We start from the raw sequence: 23,918 nt of genomic DNA on the forward strand, positions 1-23,918 counted from the left end.
ACAGCACAGAGGAATTTGAATTCTTCCAGTGCCCAGGGAAGTGAAAGAATACCTGGCTCTTCTCCCACCTGCTCAGGGCAGTCTCTGGTTTTAGCCCTTGCTGCCAGAAGACATTGAATGAAAAAACAACCTTGGCAGCTCTTTGCTGCTCACTCCCTCAGCCAAGGAAACCAACCGTGTCCTGCAGGAGCAAGAACTGGAACGGGATTTTCAACTCTGCTCCACTTTCCCATGTGCAAATGCTCCCAGCTCCACACAAATGCAGATTTTGAACACCTGCAGCCAAAAAAAGAGCACTGAACCCACCTCTTGAGGTGGCTGCTTGAACCACAGTGGGGAAAAGAGGATTGGCACTGTGATCATCCCTTCACAAACACAACTGGGACCATCCTCCACCAGTCCAGGATGATCCAAACCCAGGTGAAAGCCTGTGCATGAACCTGTAACACCCAGGGAATTTCTGAAGAAAGCACAAGGCTGCAGGAACACAGAGAGGCAGGCATATACAATGGTGGTTTTATTCATAACACTTTCAGCTCAGGCTGCAGTTATTTCAGTTTTTAAAGTTAAATCTGGTCAGCAATTGAGGAAAAGGGAAAAAACCCAAATAGTCCCTGTGTGCACAAACAATGCAGCTTTGAATAATACACGGTAAGTTTATTTCATATTAACATGAACAGTAAAAAGTGGACATTTTGACAGGATTTTACTTCAGGTCCTTTTCTTTATTCCTCTATTGTGTCCTTTTTGCCAGTCTCTTGTCCCTCAAATTGTGGATATTTTGCCTCAACATCAGCCCAGGTGAGATAACCGTTGGCCAGGTCTCGGATGATGGCAGGAAGTTCAGAGATCTGCAGGAAAAGCCACAAAGACGTAAGAAACAATCACCAAAATCAAGCTGGATATTTGGGGACATGAGTAATTTTTACATCAGCAATAGAACAGGTATGAGGTATCTCCTGGAAGATCATTGTTGGGGAGAAAACCTTTAATTAGGACACCTTAGATCAATCTGTTATTGTGGTGATCCAGGAAGGAAATGGTTGATCAAAGCAAGGTAACGTGCTACAGTTTGGGAAGGGGAAAAAAAAAACACAATACACACATCCAAAAGATGCTGTAAGCCAGGATTCAGCCAGGCCCTACCTGCTCTAAGAGCAGCACAAAAGAAGCTGCAAGTTGCCTTTTCTTTGCTCCTCACAGCACACTGTCAGTGGTGCAAAGGATCAGGCAATCAGCTGAGCATTTGCAGAAACTGAAGGATAAAAAAGTCTCCTCTCTGCTGGCTGGCAGTGACAAGTCACCCAGGTGACAGAGAGACAGAAGGGTGCCCTGAGGAAATGGCACTGCCTGTTACAGCCAGCCAAGCCCCAGCCAGCTCAGCAGCCCCAGGCACTGCAGGTGCTTCTGTGGAGCCACAACTCAGCCTCACAGGGGAGCACCAACTCCTCCTGTGCCTGGGGCGAAGGCCAGGGAGAAAAGACAATCAGGGAGTAAAGAAAATCCTGAACCCCCCCCAAGAGAGCAGATCCACAGCTCTGACAGAGGCAGAGCCCACCACAGGGAGGTTTTTGCTGTTCCAGTCTGCACTGTGGCCACACTGGCAGAGTGTGCTTAGGGCACATGCAGCTTTGGGGCAGTGGTTCATTATCTCCTCTGGTGCTGCACAGGCAACATCAGCTGTGAGGCAAACCCCAGTGTTCTGCCTTTTGGGGCCTGTGCATTACAAGGAGCCCAGCCTTTGAAAGCCAGACACAACCCAGTCAATGCTTTAACTCTTGGAAAGAGCCACTCTGAAGAGAAGCACAATCAGCACAAGGCATGGCTTTCAGCTAAGATCAACAGCTCTGCACACTTCATCAGCTGGGCCAGCATCTTCTGTTGGACCAAATTGCTACAAAGCTAGAGGCAGCTCCCACAAGGATTAGCAACAGATCAGAAGCAGCAGGGCATGTTGTCCCAAAGGCCAAAAGGAGAATTCACAGAATGACTGGGTTGGAAGAGACCTTTATGGTGATAAAGTCCAACCCATGCCTAACACCTCAACTAAACCATGGCACTGAGTGCCACATCCAGGGATGGTGACACCACCACCTCCCTGGCAGACCATTCCAGTACTTTATCACTCTTTCTGTAAAACACTTTTTCCTAATACCCAGTGAGCACAGCGGGCTCACCTCGGCGCGGATCTGGCGCATGGAGTCGCGGTCGCGCAGCGTGGCCGTGTGCGGGCTGCGGTTCACGGTGTCGAAGTCGATGGTGATGCCGAAGGCCACGCCGATCTCGTCGGTGCGGGCGTAGCGCCGGCCGATGGACCCCGCTGCATCGTCCACCTTGTGGGAGATCCCGGTCCTGGTCAGTGCTTCAGCTGCAGAACACAGCAGGGACAGTGACTGTCTTGTTGCAATACAGGGTGTGATAAAAGGTATCTGTTCTATCACCATCTGTTGAGGATGGGGCAGTGATCCTGATCTCTGTGGGAGATATTCTGCTAATGGGCCATCCATTGAAACCAGGCAGGGCATTGTTCTTTATCTTTTCACAACCCACCCTTCCTCCGGGAGACATCTCCTGCTAATGGCCATTGAGTCCCACTGTGGGACTGATAAAATTACTTCATCCCACTTGCTCCAGCCAGGGGAGGAGCCAAGAATTTCCTACCTGGATAAAAACTGAGATTTGGGACACCAAGGTAGCTTTTTCCACTGGATTCCAGAGGAAAACCAGACCTTTCCACATCATCATGGACCTTCAGAGGAAAACTACATGTTCTACAGGAGCACTGCTCCAACTGAGCCACATCTGTCACTGCAGGAGGATGCAGCCACCATGGGATGGGACTGCTGCCAACACCCTGCCTGACGGGTGTCAGGTTGTACTCTGACTCTGTCAGTGTTTTTGAGTTTGCTCTTTGCAGTACTGTATTTCTATTTTAATTTTCTTAGTAAAGAACTGTTACTCCTATTCCCATATCTTTTCCTGAGAGCTCCTTAATTTCAAAGTTACAATCATTTGGAGGGAGGGGGTTTACATTCTCCATTCCTTTCTCAGCAGACACCTGTCCTCCAAACCAAGACAGTGACACAAGCCCAGCACAGGCCCCCTCTGCCCCTGATGCCTTAAGTTTAGCTTTCATATTTTTCCAGATTCTGTACTGCCTTAGTGACTCTGAACTTCATCTAAAGTGTTAGCAAGTTCTCTTCACAGTTCAGTCAGACAAAACAATCATTTTCCAGCCCAGAACCAAGGACACCATTGCAGCTTCAGGTCCAAAAAGTGCAAACAGCAGCGAACTGAGGAGAACAATCTAGCAGGATGGGACTTCATAACCTGGAGCTGTAATTGGACAATTGACTCCAATATAAAAGTGTGAGAACTCATGACTGGTCATTCATCTTGGGTCCATTGGGTGTAGCCACAGCTGAGCTCTTGTACTGCCCAAGGTGAATCCTTTGAAAGCTTTATAATAAATCCCTATTTTATCCCTTTGACACTGTCTAACCTCTGTTCCAGGTCAGCCTCTCTAGGCATCACCCCCATGAGGCACTGCCTGTCCTGAGTACAAGCAGCATCTCAGAGCCCCAATTTTACTCTGACTGAACATCCAATGATCCATTCTTTGTAGGCCAAACTCACCCTGCTCTCTCAGCTCTCCACACTGCACCACAACTCTCACCCAAGTGCAAAGTCACCAAGTTTTTCCCCTTGTCATCAGTGCCATGACTCTGCTTTAACCCCAAATTCCAGCCTCAGTGTGCAGGGCACATCCAGTGCAGGCAAAGTCCCAGGCAGAACTGGTGCTGACAGAAGTCTGACATGCAAGCCCTGTTCCTACCCTTCATCTGTTCCATTTTATGGCCCTTATCTTTCACCATGATGCCCACTACCAGTTTGACAGAATGGTTGCAGTCTCTGGGACAGACTCAATAAATTTGGTGGCCAATAAAAGCAAAGTAAACTTTAAAAACAAAACAAAAACCCCCACTGCTCCACCTTCTCCTAAGCAGCAGGAAAGATTTCTTTTTGACATAGGAGGGAATAAAAGCAATATCTTCTATACTCCAAACCAACCCAGGGAAGGTCATGGTAGTGGGGTTTTTGGGTATGGCTGAAGAGTTTGATGGATACCCAAAGCTCGTGGATACTCAGCTGGTTCATGTTAACAACTCTCCCTGTGCAATTTGGAGAGCCACATGATCCTAGTGTTATTTTGAGAGACCTCTCTTCCCAGTGCACAGCCTCATCAGACACAAAGTGCTTAACACACTTACATAATTCCTTGACAAAAGGCATGAATTCCTGATTCTGGCTCAGAGGAAGAACGGAGCACTTGAACGGTGCTACAACAGCTGGGAAGCTGAAGTACTGTGGAAAAAAGAAAAAGCACAAGTAAATACAAGTTTAATGGTCAGGTCAGACTCTTAGGATGTGAGAATAAGCTCTGACTGAGGATGGAGGCAGGGTGGGTGTTCCAGGGGAGTCTCTGGCCTACTATAAGACATCAGCAGTGACATCTCACACCACTGGAGCAGGACTGGTTTTCTTCAGCCTCCATTCCCCCTTATCTCCTGACAGCTAAATGTTACCTCCCACCAGAATAGGTCCATTAGAGCCCTCCTAAAGAAATTTAACCTCACCTGAATTACAGAAAAATTAAGGATAGAGGTGTCTTTGCAGGAGATTTAGTCTTATGCACAGTCTACTCAAAATTCCTGTTTGAGACTCCACACACATGGAGCATATGCAGCAAAAAGGTTTTTAGAACCCTTCACAGAAACCCTCAAAGTAAAAATGTGACAGAAGTGAGGGAAAAGTAATAAAATCTTTCCTAACAATCAGCAAGGTATAAAAGGGACAGAAGCAATACATGTGAGATGTACCACAATATAAAGCAGCCCAGGCTACACAGAAAGTAAATGGGTACTAGAAGGAAGGTAAATCCAGTATTTTATATTTCAGGAGCAGTTTGGGATTCAAAGTCAACTGTGTTGTAATTCTGGGCTCCTGAACCTTGTTCCCCCTGTCATAAATGTACCACTGTGGCACCCAGAGACACAAAGAAGCACTTTTATTATATTTCTGTGTTATGAACACAGTCCAGGAGCCAGGAACAAGCAGGAAGCAGCACCAACTTTCCAGCCAGCTTCTTGTGGCACAGAGCACCACATCTGGGCACTGGCTGGAGGAAGTTCTGTATGTAACAAACACTTCCCTTGGGCCCCTGTTACAGCAAAGTTTCAGGCCAAGGTTTTAGGGGTGTCCAGAAGCAGAGAAGGCTGAATTTCACAGAGGACTGAGCACACAGTTAGTCCATTGTCCATCCTGCTGCACAGAAGTATGATTCCAGGAAAAGCAGCAGAAGGAAAGGAGATTAACCACTGAAGATGTGCCTTTCTCTGAGCAATGGAACACTGCCAAGTGTGGATCCAGAAGGAGGAATTTCTCACCTCCTTGCCAGTAATCCAGCGAGAGCCTTGTGCACACATGGCCCCAGAATGCCCTCATGTAAAAATGACATGTACTCTGGCAAAAACAGCAATTCCACACCCCACCTGGGCTTCCCCATCCCTAGTGGGCACTGTGCAGTGTTATTTTAGCCCTCTCCTTGGCTGGCAGCAGCCTGCAGCTGGCCCAGCCTCAGGGGCACTCACTGTTCTCTGCTCGTCTCCTTCCCGGATGCGGAATGTGTGCTCAAACACTGTGTACATGATCCTTCCAATGCCAAACGAGGGCTCAATGACATTTGGGATGATTTCTTCCACTGCAACACAAAATAACACACACCACTATTAAAAATGTGTTTGGACACAAGAAAAAGGTGTGGATGATGATGCTGTCTCTCTGCTCAGAAGTTCTGGACATGGAAAAAAAAAAGATTAAACATTTCTGCTCTAAATATAAACACCTAAAATAGAGATTTGCACTTAGCTCATGTATAGGATGTATTTAGGCTGTAGAAAACAACTCAGGGCTTCTTTGAGAGCTAAATCCATGCATTTTCAAAGTTTCCTTCTAGCCCCATTTCCTGTATCAGGACAAAAGCAGTCATTGACTTTCCAAAAGCCTTCCTACTCTTAAATTTCAAGGAAATTACATTTGGCATTTTTCCTGTTCTGTGTTACAATATTAACACAACAATGCTACCAATGAAGTTCATACTCAAAGTGTATCCTGATCATGATTGAACAATAAAGAATCAAATTTACCATGTAATGTTTTCTGAAATCTCTTCACAGTAACCATGTCCTTTGTTAATAGAAAAGTTTTCCCTTCAGTTTCAACAGTGAATTCCCTGCAAAGGAAAAATAAGTCATTTAAAAGCTAAAGCAATAAGCAAACAAGTTTTATTTCCTTAATTGCATCACTTGGTTAACTCTGAGAGTGGGATGACAGAAGCCAGGGAAAAGCCCAGAGATGAAAGAAACATGTAGCATACCCATTAAAAGAAATTTGCATTAATAATAAAATTACTACATGTACATTAAAAGCAACCATTTTCATAATCACAGTGAACTTGGCTGTGGTTAACAGCCTGAAGCAAAGTCAATTGGGAAATTCTCAGGATGAAGCCTGTATACCAAAGAGAAAAAGGGAGGCACTGGACTATCAATAAAACCAGAGATATTGCTTGTAACTCATTTATTGAACCATTGCAGGGAGATTCTGGATGGACTGTTTCTTCTCTGCAATAATTTCTCTGCCCACTTTGAGTGCTACTGTTTGGGTTTTTTTTCTATATTTTCACATTCATAGAGATGTGAAAGAAATCAATTTTAGCTCAGGGGAAGAAAGAAAGAAAGATGTAAATGCTACCATTCTGTAATGTATTCATTGATCCTACACCTTGTACCATTTCAAGCAGGAAATTAAGTTTATTTTTTTGTTACTGCACCATTAGTTTCCTCCTAAGCTGTTGGCCTGCTTCAACCAGACCTGACAACTGTAAAGATTTCTCATATTTTCACCTCCTGCACGTGCTGCTAGGAAGGCAGGTCAAAGAAAATCATACAAATCACAGTAAATCAAAGACTGTAACAGGTCCTAAAGCAGCTCACTAAATTCTGGAGGATACTCAGGCAAGTTTTGTTTTTCATTTAACTATTTTGTTCCATCGGTCACAGAATTATTTCATTAATTTTAAAGTTTTAAGTCAGTCCTGGTACACTCTCAAACCACAGTGGGGAAGGTGGTAAAAATTCCCCTTTCACTAAACTGTTTCTCAGTTTCAGCTCATTCCCACACAAATATTTATGTGCATACATCCAGAGGGTGACCAGCAATGTCTGGTGAGAGGGACAGCACTCACACATCTCAGATGACCCACAGAGCCTGCTCTCACAAGGAAACTGGTATCAGGTGGCTCAAATAAATGCAGCAGCCCTTTGGAGCCCACATGAGGGTGTCAGAGGAAGGTACCACACAGATCCAGCTCACCCTTTCTCGTTGAGCAGCTGCTCCATCTCGCTGATGTAGCACTCGTCACACATGGAAAGGTATTCCATCACCACCTTGGCATCCTTCTTGTATGCTTTGCCAATGGCTCCCTTATTTGCCTCAAACTGAACAATGTTGACTGTTCTGTACAAGGCAGTTAAGGAGCTTGTGAGGGCAGAAAGCAAGGCCTGGTTCCTTCATTATGTCAAAGTTAACTGCTACAACACAAAGACATCTCCACTACTTGGATGAAGGAACTCCCCTCCGAAGTCCTGCTGGTTTCCCTGTTAAATATACAGATGCAACTTGAAATAGAGCTGTGCAGATCTCCAAGATATCTCCCTGTCCAATCCCTTTCCACTTGAGGAGAAGCTGCTTTATTCTGAAAGGATATAGGTTCTTTGAGATGCTTCTCAGCTATGAGAGGAACTTTGGTGGCACGGGCATGGCAGGAAAGGTCATAGCAGGAACGATCAGCACAGCCAACGATCTCAATCCAACCCTGAAAAAACAAAACTGGAAGCTTTTCACCAACTCACTTTTTTGTCCACTTAACCATCAAATCTGTTTATTCACCCTTAAGCCCTCCCTGCTCCCATGACTGTTTTTTCTACATAATTAGCTCTGTTACAATAAGCAGCCCTCCCTCACCAGTTGCTCCCTCATTTGAGTGATTCCATTTGTTTCCAGAGGAAACAATCAGTCATCTACCCAGTGCCTGTGTTCAGGGCCAGCTTTTCCACATGGCTTGGCAGAGCACTGCCCTGTGCCAACAGCTCAGGCTGGGGCCAGAGCACACAGTGCTATCACTCACATGCCACAAGCACACAAGGCATCACATCCCCAGGGCTCTGCCTGGCCATGGGACACACAGTAGGGAATCAACCACACTGCAATGGCCAAAAGCCTGGCTTAGGAGCTGCTACAACACAGATCACATGCAAGGGAAGCTCTTAATTCAGTATTTCAGCATGTATGGCAAAGAGGAATCTCAGAACACCGCTCACACTGGATTGGTGAAGCAGCAAATAGAACCTCCCTCTGGATTTCCTAACAGACAATCCCAAGTAAGACAAGGCTCAGCAGCTGCTTCCCACTCACTGTCACATCAGTGTGGGATGTGCAGGCAGCCTGATGTTGTCTGGTTTTGCAAGTTGGAGTGATACAGCAGGGTGTCAGAAAAGGTGTGTGAACAGAAAAAAGTCCCTGTGCTTGACAATTGTGGTGTTCCAGGATATTCTGGAGGACTTTCATAGAAATTAAGTTATTAGGGTATTACAGCTACTTCTCAGAAAACAGGTTTATGTGGTTGTTCAAGCAGGAGAAGAGAAGGCTCTCTCAGTGTCTAAAAGGGCTCCAAGAGCTGGAGAGAACTTTGGACAAGGCCATGGAGTGACAGCACAAGGGGGAATGGCTTCAAAGCAAAAGACACCAGGTTCAGAGTAGATCTACATCAATAAGAAATTCTTCCCTGTGAGGGTGGGGAGGCCCTGGTACAGGGTGCCCAGAGAAGCTTCTGGATCCTTGGAATTGTCCAAGGCCAGGCTGGATGGGGCTTGGAGCACCCTGGGATAGTGGAAGGTGTCCCTGCCCATGGGAGGTGGGTTGGATCTTTAAAATCCCTTAACCCACACCACTGTAGGCAGCAAATTTATAGAATAGATTTGGTCAGAGTTAAGTAACAAACCAAAGCATGGCCCAGCTCCCAGGGTGTTCCTTTCACACCCCTGGGATTGCTGTGCTCACTCCTGGGTTAGGCTTTGGACACCCTGCTCTGTCAGTGTTGATCATCATGACACAGCTTGCAAAGTTGTATTTTCTATGTGAAGACAAATCACTCATCTGAGCTGCAGGAGGTTTGGTTTTTTTCTACTCTTAAGTTTGGTAGAATTTTGCTGGCTGCTATTCCTCTAATGTGCTGTAACAAAACATCACTAGTGATAAGTCTAAATCCAACCAACAATACATGAGGGAAAAAAAGGTATTCAACAAGGCTTGAATGAAAAAGCTCTTAATGACTCAGCAGGAAGATGATAACAAATCCTTGAGGAATTTTTCTTCCAGTAGCAGCTGTCTGAACTGGCATGAGTGAACTCATTTCTCACAGCATGGAAGAGGGAAAGGAAGAGCAAGCATTCAAGCAGGAAGTAATCTGCCCTGGAATAACACCTCCAGCTAAACAAATCCTTCCCCACTGCTGTTACAAAGGTTACAGTCTTTGGAAAGCACCAGGCTTCAGTTTCCTTTAACTCCAGATGAAAATTTGACCAGTGAAGTATCCCTAGGCTACTTCAGGTTCCAGCAAAGCAGCCTGGACCTACCAAAGCAGCATGAGCAGTTCACAAACTTTGTGCAGGGAGCTGGCTCCTGGATTCACAATACTTCAACTGCACTACATGTGTTCAGACCAACATGGAGCCAGACAGAGGCATCAGACCCACAGCTCTAAAATAAACAGATCTGACAGGGGCTCCCCTTGCTGTTCCCACTTACATAGGAGGTTTTGGACTCTGCATCCCAGCAGTCACAGGCATAATGAGCCATCTCATTCTCCATGTGCTGTCGGAAGCGCAGCTTCTCCGGGGACACGCCGACCTTAGTGAGGAAGAGGTAGATTCTGCCGATGAAGTAACCCAGAACCGAGTTATTGATCACACCCTGCAGGGAGAAAAAAAACCAACATGAATTCCTAAGGAAGCAAAGTCATGATTTGTTGAACTTCTGCAGGTAACTTGGTATGTCACAGAGAGAACCTGTGGTTAAGTTCTGTCTCCCCTGAGCTGTTCTATCTTTTCCAATTCAGCACAGGCACCATCTCCATCTGACCAAAACAGTGAGTGACTGTCACTCCAGGACTCATCACCACTGGCTCTGAGGATCACCTACTTGTAAATACCCCACTGTATGCAGCAGTGCAGTCACTGGCATCACAACAGCTGCACCCTACAGTTCACAGCTGCAATACAACAGAGGGTGGTGTTCTTTTTTTTTTTTGGGCTAGTTTTTGGGATTTTTTTTGCCTTGTTTATGTTTTTAAAGGCAGTGTTTTGGTGTTTTTTCAGGTTTTTTTTTCATTTGGGGGTTGGAGGAAATGGGGTGGAGGAGGTTGGTAAATCAACCCATTCATAATTAGATGAATCAGGTAGTGATTCATTTAATTATGTCAGCCACCTACTCATGAGGGTCAGCAACTGAATATGATATTCCCAAATGCTGCTTGTATTAATATTCCTTACTGTCCCTCTTCACTAGCTAAGTGTGAAGTTTATCTTCCAACCCCTATCCCAGCACCACCTGCACTCTTCTGGTAGCAAGGGCCAGGCCTAGACCTCAATCTGATTCACTAAAGAAAATCTACTCATAAATCTGGGAGCAAATCCCAGCTGGCACCAACACAACACAAACTTTGTGCGAGCCCAGTGCGGGGAGCTGATCTGTGCCCTCAGTCCTGGATTCAGAATATTTCAGCTGCAATATGCATGTTCAGACCAACAGGGACAGGGCAGACACATCACTCAGAGCCCTCATTTTGTACTTTGAGAGGAATACAAGGAGCAAGCTGGGTGTGCCTGCAGGGAAGGTTTGAGGGTTACCTGCTGGACAGCGTCTCCCAGCCGCATGACGTGCGCAGACTGCCCGCTGACCTGGGCCTTGGCCGAGTACAGGAGGATGTTGAGATCTGCCACGTTCTGGAACTTGGGGTGGTTTTTCTCACTGGGGTCCACAAAGTGCTCAATTTCTGCCATGGTGAATTCCCTAGTGAAAACAAACAAACACACATTAAGTATTTTGTGTATTAGGCTCTAATAAAGCATTTGTGCTTCAGCCTCTCACAGCAAGCCAGTAATTTAAAATCATATGCAGACCCAGCAAAGACAATGCTTCATGTACCAGTTTGCCCAGTCTCATCACTGGACTTAATTTCATCTTCAAATTCCTAACAAATCCTTCTACAAATTCATTTAGAGCTCTCCAGGCCATGGTTAACACCACCTTTGGAAGTACTTCCAGAAGTTCTCTAGAGTTTTTCCAGACTGCTGTGATGCCCATATTAGAAGCAGTTGTTCCTTACAGGGTCTGCTGATTAAATCAGTAGCTTTAAATCATGTCAGAGGTGCCAAAAATAACCAGGTGAGGTGGTAATTTCCTGAAAATAATGATACTGCTGCACACAGCAATGGTATGAGTTCTGTTTTAAGAACTTGTCTTTAATGTGTCTTTTACTCAGAGATTGATTCTGAGTCTTCTTGCTTGAAATCACTTTCCACTGAATTAGCTCATTATCAAGAACCTTTAAAAAAGCTCTAGGTAATCATTAACTGTAAATCACAGCCATCAGGGTGTAATTTGCTGTGATTGCATAATAACAGTCTCCAATAAATGTGCCACAAGCATATCATTTATATTTGACTGAAAATGATTTCAACGAGAGAAGTTCTCATTTCCAGATAAGCAAAACAGAACAGGAGGACTGAGGAAATTCCTGAGTTCCCTCTGTGCTAAGGATGCCATGGCCTCTCAGTGAATTTATGGCACCATAAAATAATCAATTGCCAGGTTTACAACATGGACTGCCCTGCTCCAAATTATATGGAAGAGTTTTCCAATTAGGATATATCAGTTTAAACACAGAAATCATCCCTAGTGAAAGGCAAGAATCACTTTTATCCAAGGACAGAACTGAAAGTAATTCCCAATAACCCTGAGCTTTCCAGCTTGACTGATCTTGAGACACAAACACTGGTCCTGAGTCAGGTTATCTCTCAACTTCCTCTCTGGAGCAAGCTGTAGAACTGCAGAATCTGCAGGACTGAGACAAGGAAATATTGCTGCAAGGTCAATCACGTTTTGATTCCAGTTTCAAAGCAAATTGCACAAATATAATTAAACAAGCAAAGTCCTGTAGAGAATACAGCTACCTTTGACTTTTATGATTCTTTTAGACTACAATGGAAGCCAAATTCTGTCAGTGAACCTGAGTTTATCTCTAATACAACAACTATTTCACAGATTCTACTTGACACAAGCCAATCTTAGAATTTAAAACCTAAACTGTGAGTTGACCTGTAAAACCTGAGAATCACCAAAGTGAAACAATCCTGCACAAAGCCTGGAACAAAAGGAAGATGTTCTCTGCTCCCTGGTACCCTCCTGCTGAAAGGGGAAGTTGGCAGTACCTCACTCTGATAAGGCCGGAGCGGGGTGAGATTTCATTCCTGAAGGAGTTTCCAATCTGGGCAGCAGCAAAAGGCAATTTGCCTTGGTTAAACTCCAGCAGACGTTTGAAGTTGAGGAATATTCCCTGTGCAGTTTCTGGCCTCAGGTAGCTGAAAGAACATGGGGGAGAAGAAAAGTCAGAAAGATTTAAGGGTGGGGAAAGCAAGGAGAAAGTCACAGTTGCTACAAAACTTACAGGTGAAAGTTTTTCTCTTGAGACTTTTAATTCCAGACAAAAAAAAATTTAAAAAAAATTAAGCAATAGACCAAGGAGGAAAAAGCTTCATCTCCTTCCTCAAACAGGTATCCTGAAATAGGTTTTCTACAGCCATGAAGTCCCTGACAACTGTAGACCAGCATTAAAACTACTCCAACCAGCAAGGGCACAGCTAGGATCTGTGTTTTTACTTTGGGTGCTTTAAGTATTTTCATGATTCTCCAACAGCCCCTTGTTTCTCCTGCCTTTCCCAAGACTCCAAGGAATGCTACCTGCTTCAGGAGGCTGGGACTGAGATGCAGGGCAAGGCTACTCCAGAGATTTCATTTTTATTCCAGATGATCTCTAAAGCAAGCAGAGTGTGAGCAGAATGAAATCAGCACCTACCCAGGCATGTTTCCTCCAGGCCCAATGGAGGTCTTGAACATCAGATTGAAAGAAACAGGAGGGGACAGGTCATTCCCAGTGACAGGGGACTTCACATTGTAGTTCACAAAGAGATCTGCAAGCTCTTGCTGGCCATAATTGTCCAACTAATATCAAAACACAAGAGAATTATTTTAATTACTAGACAAGGGAACAGGAATTAATGTCCTCTTTATCTTTTACTGAGCGTGATCTACAGCTCTGAATCACCTGCCCAAAATATTCCCTTCTAACCTAAATTTCCAAGCAAGCTGAAGTTTGAACCAGTGATAGGAGAACACACTTTGCACATTTGCAAACCCATTTTAGTAATAGGTCTGGGATTTAGTCATACCATAGGAAGTCTGAGCTTAAGAGTGGGTGTAAAGCACAAGAAAAGTCATTGGGACTGCACCACCACCCACCAGAACAGATTATTTTGAACAGGTTCAGCTAAAACATGGGGAGTTCTGTCTTAGGAGCAAAAAAAATACAGCAATGAGAGAGAAGACAGCTGAAATTTCTGCAGGGCTTTGTTTGCATTCATTTCTCTTCTGCTGCATGAAACACAAAATTCAAGCTGTGCATTAGATGCCCTTTCAGAGCTGTTCTGCATTTCTAGTTGTCATGATCTTTCATACATCAGGAAAAAAATTCAAAACCAGGATATAAAAATACTCTATTAATAGAGAGATTTCCCTAAAGGATGGTCAAAGTTCAGAGCTGTAGTGTGGAAAACCTAATGACAGCTGCTCAGTGATGCAAAACACTGACAAAAAAAGTTTCTCTTTCTGGAAGGAAACATTCATTCAATGCATGGCTTTGGAAGCATTTCTCCTAGAAGTCATGAGAACAAACATTAAAAACAAAGAAAAAAAAATGAAGGCAAATATTTGTTCAGTTGTTCAGGAATGTCAGCTTGAGCACCAGCTATTCTCATGGTAAACACAGGAAAAATCTTTGTGGGGTGCCAGAGACAGAGGAACAAATCTCCAGAGCTTCAAAGCCGAGACAATTTCAGAACAAAGCAAATCAGGGCTGAGCTGACTGAAACCCTGACAAAACCTTTGACCCATCTCTGTTCCTCTGTATGACAATCCCACAGAAGGGAGTGACAAATGCAAAAGCTTTTTGCCAGGGTATGAAGTGAAACAGAGCAGATCATGACTGAGCTTCAGCCCTATCAGCCCAACACTCAAGAGATTCATGAATACAACAGCAGCAATTCTCCAAAACAGTGAGGGAGGTGTGATTCTCCAGCAAGCTCAGAGTATTTATTAACAATTAAATTTTCAGTATTTGAGAGGATCTCTGGGGTAAAGACTTCTGAGCATCTTCAGGAACAGAAAAGAGCCACTGCCTCTGGGTTCTATCACACACCCCTCTCCCTGGAGCAGCCACCTCCCCCTGCAGCACTCACCTGTGTTAGAACATTTTCCATTTCTGCCTTTTTCTCTGCTGTGCACTTCTTGTCAGACATCAGTTTCTGCAGGTGAGCTGTAAGGAAAGTTGGTCATGAGCTTGTATTGCAACTCCACCACTGAGCCCAGTATGAAACAGCTCAGGAGGATCCCTCAGCATGAGTTAAATAATGCCCACAACTTGTCCTGACAGGGTCCACCAGGGTAATTCCAGTTTGAGGTTTTTTATTCTTAATGAATATAATGGAAATTGCTTTAATGCCAATATAGATTGTTCTGCACACTTGAATTTCAAGGACAAGGCTCAAAAACCAGAGGGCACAACTCACTTAAGCAGAGTGGAACAATCCTTCCATTCACAGTGGAGCAGTACACGAGAAAGTTTTCAAACAGGCTTCTTATTTCTGAGATTCCTTCATGTGACTTTCTTGGTTTGCTTTTCCAAACCAATTTTAATAATCAGGAAGAAGTGTGAGGACTTTGCAAATCAAAGAAATGCCTGAGGTCTATTTCTAAGGTACACAGGAAAGTCATCCACTGCCATGTAATTGACCTCTCATAGGAAAAACATACTCTGACCCCTCACAGAATCAATAAATTATTTCTCAGTTGTTAAAAAAGCAACTGAAATTCAGGAAAACTAAGACCAGAATGCAGTGGAGTACAGGAATCTTGTTATATAGGGAATCCTTGGCTTAGACAACACAGTAATCTCTCATAGCCTGATGACATAGGATTTTATAAAAAAGGAACACACCTGTGTTTTCACCAGAGATCCTGAATCTCATTTAAGACACTAACAGAATCTATGGGATTTTTGGTATGGTATGATTAATTAGATGAAAGACTGGCTACACCATCAGGTTTTCCTTGAGAACAATTCTCTTTTCCAGTGCTTGTATCACTGCAAGAAACCCCCAGGCCCACCTAGCTTGGAATAAAATCAAACCTTTTAAGAGATGATCAGCACGAAAACATTCCCCATTCTTCACATCTTTCACCATGAAGTCAGCAAACTTGTCTACATGGCCAGAAGTCCTAGAAGAGATGACACAAAACAAGGAATGTGACAGCTGCCACCAGACAGCCCCAGGTCTGTGTGATCCCAGTGGACAGACCTTTATCAAAGTGAAATCCTTCAAAAACTGCAGGCTCACTCCTGCTTCAGATTACAGTCATATTAATTACCCCCAGAAAATATGATTTGTGGGAAGTATCAATACATCTAAATCTTAAAATTGTCACAAAGATGACACTTAATGCCTTCAGGAACTGCATCATTATCAAAACTAGACATAGCTGCAGTAGTGAGGAGTAACCAGTGCAGATATTCCCAGTATTTTATATCACAGCTGCATGAAAGCTTCTGCCCTTCTTCTTGTCTTCTTCATCTTTTAGAAAAAAGGAATATTGACAATTTCTTACCTAATGAGACTGCAAACACGAGTGCCACTGCTTTTCCTGCCTTACAGAACAAGAGCTTCTCACACTGACCTGTGCACTGGTACCTAATTATGGTATGAAACTGGCTGACCCAGACTCAAGATCCCTGTGGGTAATTTTACAGACACTGTACAAAGCATCTATGACCAGAAATTACATGCTGCAGGTAAAAAAAAAAAATTTAAAAAATTAAAACCACCCATATTTACTTTAGAACTGGCTCAGGTGTGAGCATGGTGCAGTCAATCTCCAGGATCTGCTCTTCCTGAATGAAGTGATGTCTCCATGCTTGGATGATGTTGTTCTTCAAAGCACACCCAACAGGCCCAAAGTCATACAGACCACTGACTCCTGTGAAGAGGAAAAGGAAAAAAAAGAGTGTGACATTGTACAAAGCTGCACTGTTTGGAGGAGATGTCTTCCCTTCTCAGCATTTCCATCAGTTGGTTTCATTTTATGAGCGTGAAGCACAGCTCAACTGCAGAGCACTGAGCCATCAGGTAATGACAATCTAAAAGTGATAAACTCCTGCAAGCAACAACTCTTAAAAATCACATTCCCTCTACCAATGGATTCTGTTTTGTGGAAAGTTTTGTGGGAGCAATCTGTGTGAAGGAGGGATCTGAAACACAGAAGAAATGATCATGCATGGGTTCCACCCATTTCCATTCAGAGAGCACAAGACAAAAACTGAGCCCTTTCCCAACCCAGACACTCAGGAAAGGGGAATTTTTGAAAGATTTACAGACTCAAACAAGAAAGCTTTAAAGCAAACTTTAAAAAAATATATCTGGTATGCTATATTAATATTACACTGCTGGAGTGCAGCATGTCACCCAGCTAGAAAGACCAGAACATTAGCCTAAAGGGATTAAAATGTGCATTTCTTCAAACCCATACCTCCATAAATAGAAAAGGCTTGATCATAGAAAAACCTCCTTTTGAGAGTGTCTTCCATCTTAGCTCTGTCCACCACATCATCTTTGGGCTGTAAGGCCAGCTCCTGTAAGCCAGGCAAAACAAAACCAGTTAATAGCTCCTGATTCTGGCAGGAGGAGAAAACCTCTCCACTCACAACTGTGAGTCTAAAGTCTGCAAAGAAAAGGTATCCTGTCAACATCCTCATTTTCCAAAGAGGAATCTTCCCACTGAGATTCAAGTGCTCAGTTATGAACATCCTTGTCTGAATGCAGCATTTCAGACACTTGAGGTGGACTCATGACCTAAAAAACCAAAAAAAAAAAAAATTCCAAAGCAATTCTGACCTTCTTCCCTCTTCTGACTATGAAAAGTGCTTCAAGTGGCCACCTCAGACTGCACACATTTAACTCCTGGCATATATAAACCTTTCAGTGAGGTGTACCTCACGTGGAAGAATCTTCACTATGAAGATTACAAGCACCATCATCCTTGTGCTCTGTCAAAGGGATGATTGTAGGTATTTGTGCAAGGAAAATCTGTTCGTAAGATTTAGGTCTGCACTCAGAAAACTTGGGAGTGCCTTAATGCCCTGACAAGATACTGTGAAAATATTTAAGAGCAGACTCACTATTTTATCTGAAAACATGTGATTTTTGCAATCTAATCCTTAATGAGGTCAACAGACTTGAAAGGTTTCCTTCCAGGAAGCTGTTTTTATAATTAAGGCAGAGTTAAGCCTAAAAGTTCAATAAATTCAGATTCTCTTAAGTGTCTCAGACAATAATTTTGAAAAGCCTTTGGGTAACAAAATGTTTGTGCATCCATTTATTTCAAACTTCCCCTTTTCTATCATCTACAATGACAAATAAACGTGGTCTAATTTTAAAACAACTCAGCTCTGTGTACTCAACTGCTTCACCCTGCTCACAGCTTCAAATTCAGAGCTGCTCTGACATCTTCAGGTAGGAACCACAGGGCTTGAAAACCACCACTGCTGTGATCCTTGCTGGGAACAGCATCAGGAGAGAAACACTCCCAGGACTGGAGTGCTGCATCCCAAGGGCAGATGCTGCATTTTGCAAGGTCACCCTTGCACTGACAGCCCACACAAATTGTGTAAGTGCTCAGAAACCTCCCCACTGCATCCTACAGGCACCCTCCAGCACAGAGGTGGGGCTCACAGGGGTACCAGAACTCCAAACCTGCCTGGTGACACCCACAGGGGTACCAGAACTCCAAACCTGCCTGGTGACACCCACAGGGACTCCAGAACTCCAAACCTGCCTGGTGACACCCACAGGGACTCCAGAACTCCAAACCTGCCTGGTGACACCCACAGGGACTCCACAACCCCACACCTGCCTGGTGACACCCACAGGGACTCCAGAACTCCAAACCTGCCTGGTGACACCCACAGGGACTCCACAACCCCACACCTGCCTGGTGACACCCACAGGGACTCCAGGACTCCTCACCTGCCTGGTGACACCCACAGGGACTCCAGGACTCCACACCTGCCTGGTGACATCCACAGTGACACCAGAACTCCAAACCTGCCTGCTGACACCCACAGGGACTCCAGGATTCCTCACCTGCCTGGTGACACCCACAGGGACTCCAGGACCCCACACCTGCCTGGTGACACCCACAGGGACTCCAGAACTCCACACCTGCCTGGTGACACCCACAGGGACTCCAGGACTCCTCACCTGCCTGCTGACATCCCCCCAAACCTCTGAGGGTAGGTACACAAAACTGGGAAAACATCCAGATAGTATTTCCTCTAAGATGACCTAATTATCAATGCAGGTTTCATGCAATGGTTTCAAAGCCCAGTCCCTATGCTGAATACTCAGTAAAAATGACATTTTCTTGGGTTCAAGGTATGTAAACAGGCAGACACAAGGCCAGGGCTGGCAGAGAGCAGCACCTGTTCATCCCACGTGACTCTGCAGGACGAACAGGGTCAATGGGTTTCAGTTCAGGTGAACCCACATTCTCAGTCAGCTGTAAGAAGTGCTGTAAGTGTATTTACTCATTAATTCATTTATTTTTAACAGTATCACTCAGACACAATTACAATCATGTTTACATGAAATAGAAATTAGAAAGAACCTAGGTCAGTCTGCACAACTGACTGCTTTTAAGCTTCAAGAGTTGCATTTTTGTTGTTTCAGTCTGGGAAGGAAAGCTGACAGGATAATAAAGTGTATTTTACTTCTTTATTAATCTAAAGACAACAAACTTCAAGTTCCATCATTTAAGACTTCCTAGAGCATGGCTACATTAAAAAAAGGGGACACAGTTTCACCTCTAAGTCTGAGAAGAACTACAGGTTATTTGAAACATCTACAAAAACGTTGTTACTGTAGCAAAATGGGTGGTTTCTAAATAAACACATTCTAGGACAGGGAATTTCAATGCACAAAGAATTTGAAAATTCACCACAGTGAACAGCATGCGCTCTCACTCTGCACACAAAAAATCTATATAGCAAACAAAGATTAGTGAATGTACACTCAATTGCAGCTTTGATTACTGGGCAACCTCAACTCATGTGTATTTGTTTCCACGGTGATTTAATGCTAACAGAAATTAGTGTAACAGGTAAAGAATGAAATTGCCATTAGGTGGAAACCTGTAAAAGCTACTTCAGAAGTGATTCAGCCTAGGTTTGTTTAAACCAAATCTGCAATAAAGAATTAAGAAGAGATTTCAAGGCTTTTCAGGCAATACTGTGGAGCTCAGAGTTTAATTTCCAGACTCACTTTTGCTTCTAGGACCCTCTTCCGAGCTTTGAGCTCTGCTACAGCTCTGTCTATGTCCACCTGAGGAGCTTTTTCTTCCTTCAGCTTCCTCACCAGCTCTCCCTAGGAAAAAAAAGAACATTATAGAGTCATTCTTTGCTACAGATGAGACCTCTCTTTCTTCCAGCTCCTCTGGCAATCCAAAAGGAGATTTTTGTACAGCCTGCACACAGGTCTCCAGGGGCTGCAAGTGAGAAACACACTTTTAAGTTAGCAGAGTAGACTTCATTATGGAAATTCAACCACCCCACACAACTGTTAAATCACAGACCTGCTACTCAACCTCCATGTGTAATTATATTCCTCTAAGTACATCACATTTCCACAAATTCCTGGTTTCTGTCTCTGAGGATGCACTAAGTGGATTCTCAGATGGTGAACACAGGCTCTGTGCCCTTCTCCTTCTACAAGGCTTCCCTTCCTTCCACCCCTTCCATTTTCTTCAAAGCTTATGATCATCTCAGACTTCTCTTCCTCTCTTCTACCTGATCAAAACTGGCCAGCAAGGACACAAATTTTCAGAAGAAAGTCTCACAGAAGACAGATATTTGCAGCCCAATTAGCAATGCATTAGCCCAATGCAGCATTTTGAGTGAAAATTGTTATAATTATTATTTTTAAAACCTGTTCAGATAGAACAAAGCCAACAAAAAAATAAAAATAACCTTAAGAAAAGCCCCCATAGCCTAAATATTTCAGAGCAGCAAAACCCTGCAGTGGGCTAACAGGAGGTCTTGGCCAGAGTCAAACCATCACCACCTTGTTACAACTGCACACAGGTCTCTCCTCCCCTTTCAGCCCAGGGGAGTGCCCAATCCCCACACACCCAAAAGGGTTCTTTTATGAACAGCTGTAAAGCCCAGCTTGCTCCTGGAGATAAATTAACAAAAATTCTTCCTTTGAGTCCATTCTTCTTCACCAAAACCAAGATCTAGCTTGAATTACTGAAGGGGACAAAAGTGCTGGAAGAAAAAGCACAGAGATGTCAAAGCCACCCCAAGTGGGATGTTCTAAAAACAAGATGCTCCAAGTTCAACATTTTTCTTGCACCTTGCATATCTTCAGAAAAAAAAAAAAAAGGGAAGTCTCCACATTTCACAGAGATTACAGCATTTCCACAATAGCAACTTTTTAATTTTTTTTCCTATATTCTGAACTTTCCTGACATAAACATTACAGGCAACTGAGAAAGCAAAGAGAAGAGAATACACAGACTGCCATTCTGTAATCAGATTAGGAAAGATAAAAGTGCTCAAGAGACTGAGGGGTTCAAAGGCTCATTTTATTAATAAAAGGATGTCCCCAAGGACTGCATTAAAACACACACAAGCAGAAGAAGGAAAAATAAGAATCCTGCCAGGATTAACCCCATCAGCTATACGAACAGAACAAATCTGCTTTTTCCTTCCTGTGAACTGCTTAAACCAAAACACACAAGTTTCACTCTGGGGTTGAGGACTGCAACTGCCATTCCTGGGTAACGTGGCAGAGGGAGGGATCTGATCTGGTGTTTTTTTTCTTTTAGAGTAGTAAGTCCAAATTGCCTTTGTTGAGCCAGGGGGGTCGGCAGTGGAAAAACATCAAGACAGCAGCAAAGCAGCTCCTGCTGACTCAACAGAGCCCTCACCCTGCTCACTGCTGAGCATCCAAAAGCAGCACACAGCAACTCTTTGTCTTGACCTATAAGTAAGAGTGCTCAGACATACGCAAGAAGAAGGAAAAAAAAAAAAAAAAAGACAACCAAACACAACTGAAGCAAATAATTATGCCTGCTGACAGGACTCAATCTAATTAAAGCTCCGATCTCGAGCCCTGCCCAAGAGGAGGAGTGCACAGCAGCACTCGATGTGGCAAATTTTGCTGCAGCTTTGTCCCACAGACCAGCAAAGCAGGGAGGGATCCACCCCTGGATCACAGCAGCTTATTGCATCAGGCACTGCTGCAGGAAGATAGGCTGCTCCCTCTCCATAGGCTGAGTCCCTTAGGTTTAATTAAACCACTTCTCCTGGAGCTGCCAGACACAGACTCCTGCATCCAGAGGCATCAACCACCCCGATCTTTGTTATTCCCTCCCTTTCCTCCTGTGCTAATATCTCCGGGAATTGCTACAGCCAGTTGTACAACACAGTAAGTGTGGCCCCAGCTGGACATTTTTTTTTGTCCCTTGGCACCCCATATCCCAGTTTTAACCCCTGAAAAGAAGGGGTGCGTGGTACTCACAGGAAAATGACAGCACCCAGGATTTTAAACCAAATAAATTGGCTGGTTCTAGAGATCATCATTTTATTTACAAGCAGCTCTCTTGCCAAGGCATTATGCTGTACAGTGATTCATAATAAAAACTCACTGAAGTGCTGGCATAATTAGAGGGCCATAAATCCACTCATTTAATGGGGAAACACACACACAAATATGCGAATACAAGGGACACACGCATAGCTCAGTGTGCAGCTAAGGAGAATAATATGGATTCGGCCACTTAAAGGAGGGACACAGGGGACACACAGGCACAGGTCTGGCAGGTGGCAAAGACAGGAAAAGGAACTCTACAAGATCCATTACCGCACACAGCCAGAGTGCCAAGACCTATTTAGGAAACGAAAGGACAACCAAATCCTTCTCAGGTAAGAAGGATGATAAAGGTAAAAGGAGGGAGGCGGGAAGAGAACGCGGTGCAGCCCCAGCTAAAAGGACACATCACCCACCTAGATTCATCAGAATGATGAAATGGAAAATACGTAAAGGAATTACCATCCCTTACTGCATCAGGCAAATATGCAACTCCAGAGAACGTCATTTACCTCGGAAACCCGGCACAAGCTCAGCTCAGAGGGGGGGACATCACGGCGTGACCCCGAAGGGACGAGGGGCTGTTTTACACAGCACACACGAGGAGGGGCCCTGGGGCAGGGTGTCCCCTCCTGGGCACAGCCAGCTGGGGAGGGGACACCCAGCCAGGCTGAGGCACAGACCCAGCCCTGCCAGGCTGCTCGGGCACCGTGGGGACGGCACAGAGCCATGGGGGCAAACCCACACGCGACACCCGCCCGCACCGCCTGTGCCCGAGGGGCCACCCGCGCCCGCGGGGACACCGTGGGGACATCGTGGGGCCCCTCCAGGCCGCGCAGCGCCCAAGGGGATGCGCCAAGACCCCTCAGCAGGGCGGGCAAACCCCCGGGGGGGGGGGCCCGGGGCACCTCCCACAGCCCGCCCGACCCCCGGGAGACACCCCCGGGCCGCCCCGGCGTTACCTGCTGCCGCACCGCGTTCCGGAGCGGCGCCAGCAGCGCCTCGGCCTGCGGGCCGTCCATGGCGGGGGGGGCGGCGGAGCGGAGCGGGCGGGCGAGGCGGCGCAGCAGGGCGGGCAGGACGCTACGGGGAAGCGGCATGAGGAGGAGGAGGAGGAGGAGGAGGAGGAGGAGGAGGAGGAGCGGGCGGAGCGGTGCCCGCCCCCCGCATGATGAAATCGCGGCCGGGGTAAAGCGCGGCGCGGGTGAGAGCGCGGCACTTTCCGCACTGGGCAGCGCCCCGCAGATTCGGCACGGGCCGCGCGCGGGGGGGCGGAGAGCACGGCCGGCCGGGCACGCGCGCGCATGCGCACACACGGTGCCGCCGTCGGGGCGCGCTCCCGCGCTCCCCCCCCCCACCGCCTCCGTGAGGGGAGCGCTGCGCCCCCGCGCGGCGGGAGCGGGGAAAGGCGGCAGCTGCCACCCCGCTCCTCCTGAGGGGACACCGGGCACCCCCAAAGTGTGGCTGTCCCCACGCAAGAGTTCGCCTATGGTGGGAAGTGCTGCACCCTCCTGAGTTGTGCCTGCCCCGCTCCCTCAGGTGCCACATCACCCCGAAAGTGTGGCCGTCCTTGGGGTTGGGGACACCCCATTGTCCCTGAGCATCTCAGGCCCACACCAACACTCATGTTGTGTCCCCCTAGAGCAGGGTGTGTGAGGCAGGGTGGTTCCTGTCCCCACCCAGGTGACACATCACCCCAAAAGTGTGGCTGTCCCTGTGTGGGGGACATCTCATTGTCCCTGAGCATCCCAGGCCCACACCAGC

At 45.6% G+C, this 23,918-nt stretch overlaps 1 protein-coding gene across 1 annotated transcript; it reads right to left on the reverse strand.

The window, feature by feature from the left end:
* Positions 1–502: 502 nt before the first annotated feature.
* GARS1 (glycyl-tRNA synthetase 1) lies at positions 503–23,221 on the reverse strand. The gene is made up of 17 exons (XM_033072242.2): positions 23,117–23,221; positions 19,827–19,928; positions 17,038–17,140; positions 16,347–16,488; positions 15,644–15,732; positions 14,694–14,770; positions 13,256–13,401; positions 12,612–12,761; positions 11,028–11,190; positions 9,928–10,092; positions 7,829–7,936; positions 7,435–7,580; positions 6,207–6,292; positions 5,652–5,761; positions 4,272–4,365; positions 2,178–2,368; positions 503–851 (listed from the first exon to the last, which is right to left on the reverse strand). The coding sequence occupies exons 1-17, from the start codon at positions 23,174–23,176 to the stop codon at positions 726–728; spliced, it is 2,058 nt and encodes a 685-aa protein (XP_032928133.1). The 5' UTR covers positions 23,177–23,221; the 3' UTR covers positions 503–725.
* Between the last annotated feature and the right edge of the window lie 697 nt (positions 23,222–23,918).

This window comes from Catharus ustulatus, chromosome 1 (assembly GCF_009819885.2).
Source record: "Catharus ustulatus isolate bCatUst1 chromosome 1, bCatUst1.pri.v2, whole genome shotgun sequence".
NCBI lineage: Eukaryota > Metazoa > Chordata > Aves > Passeriformes > Turdidae > Catharus > Catharus ustulatus.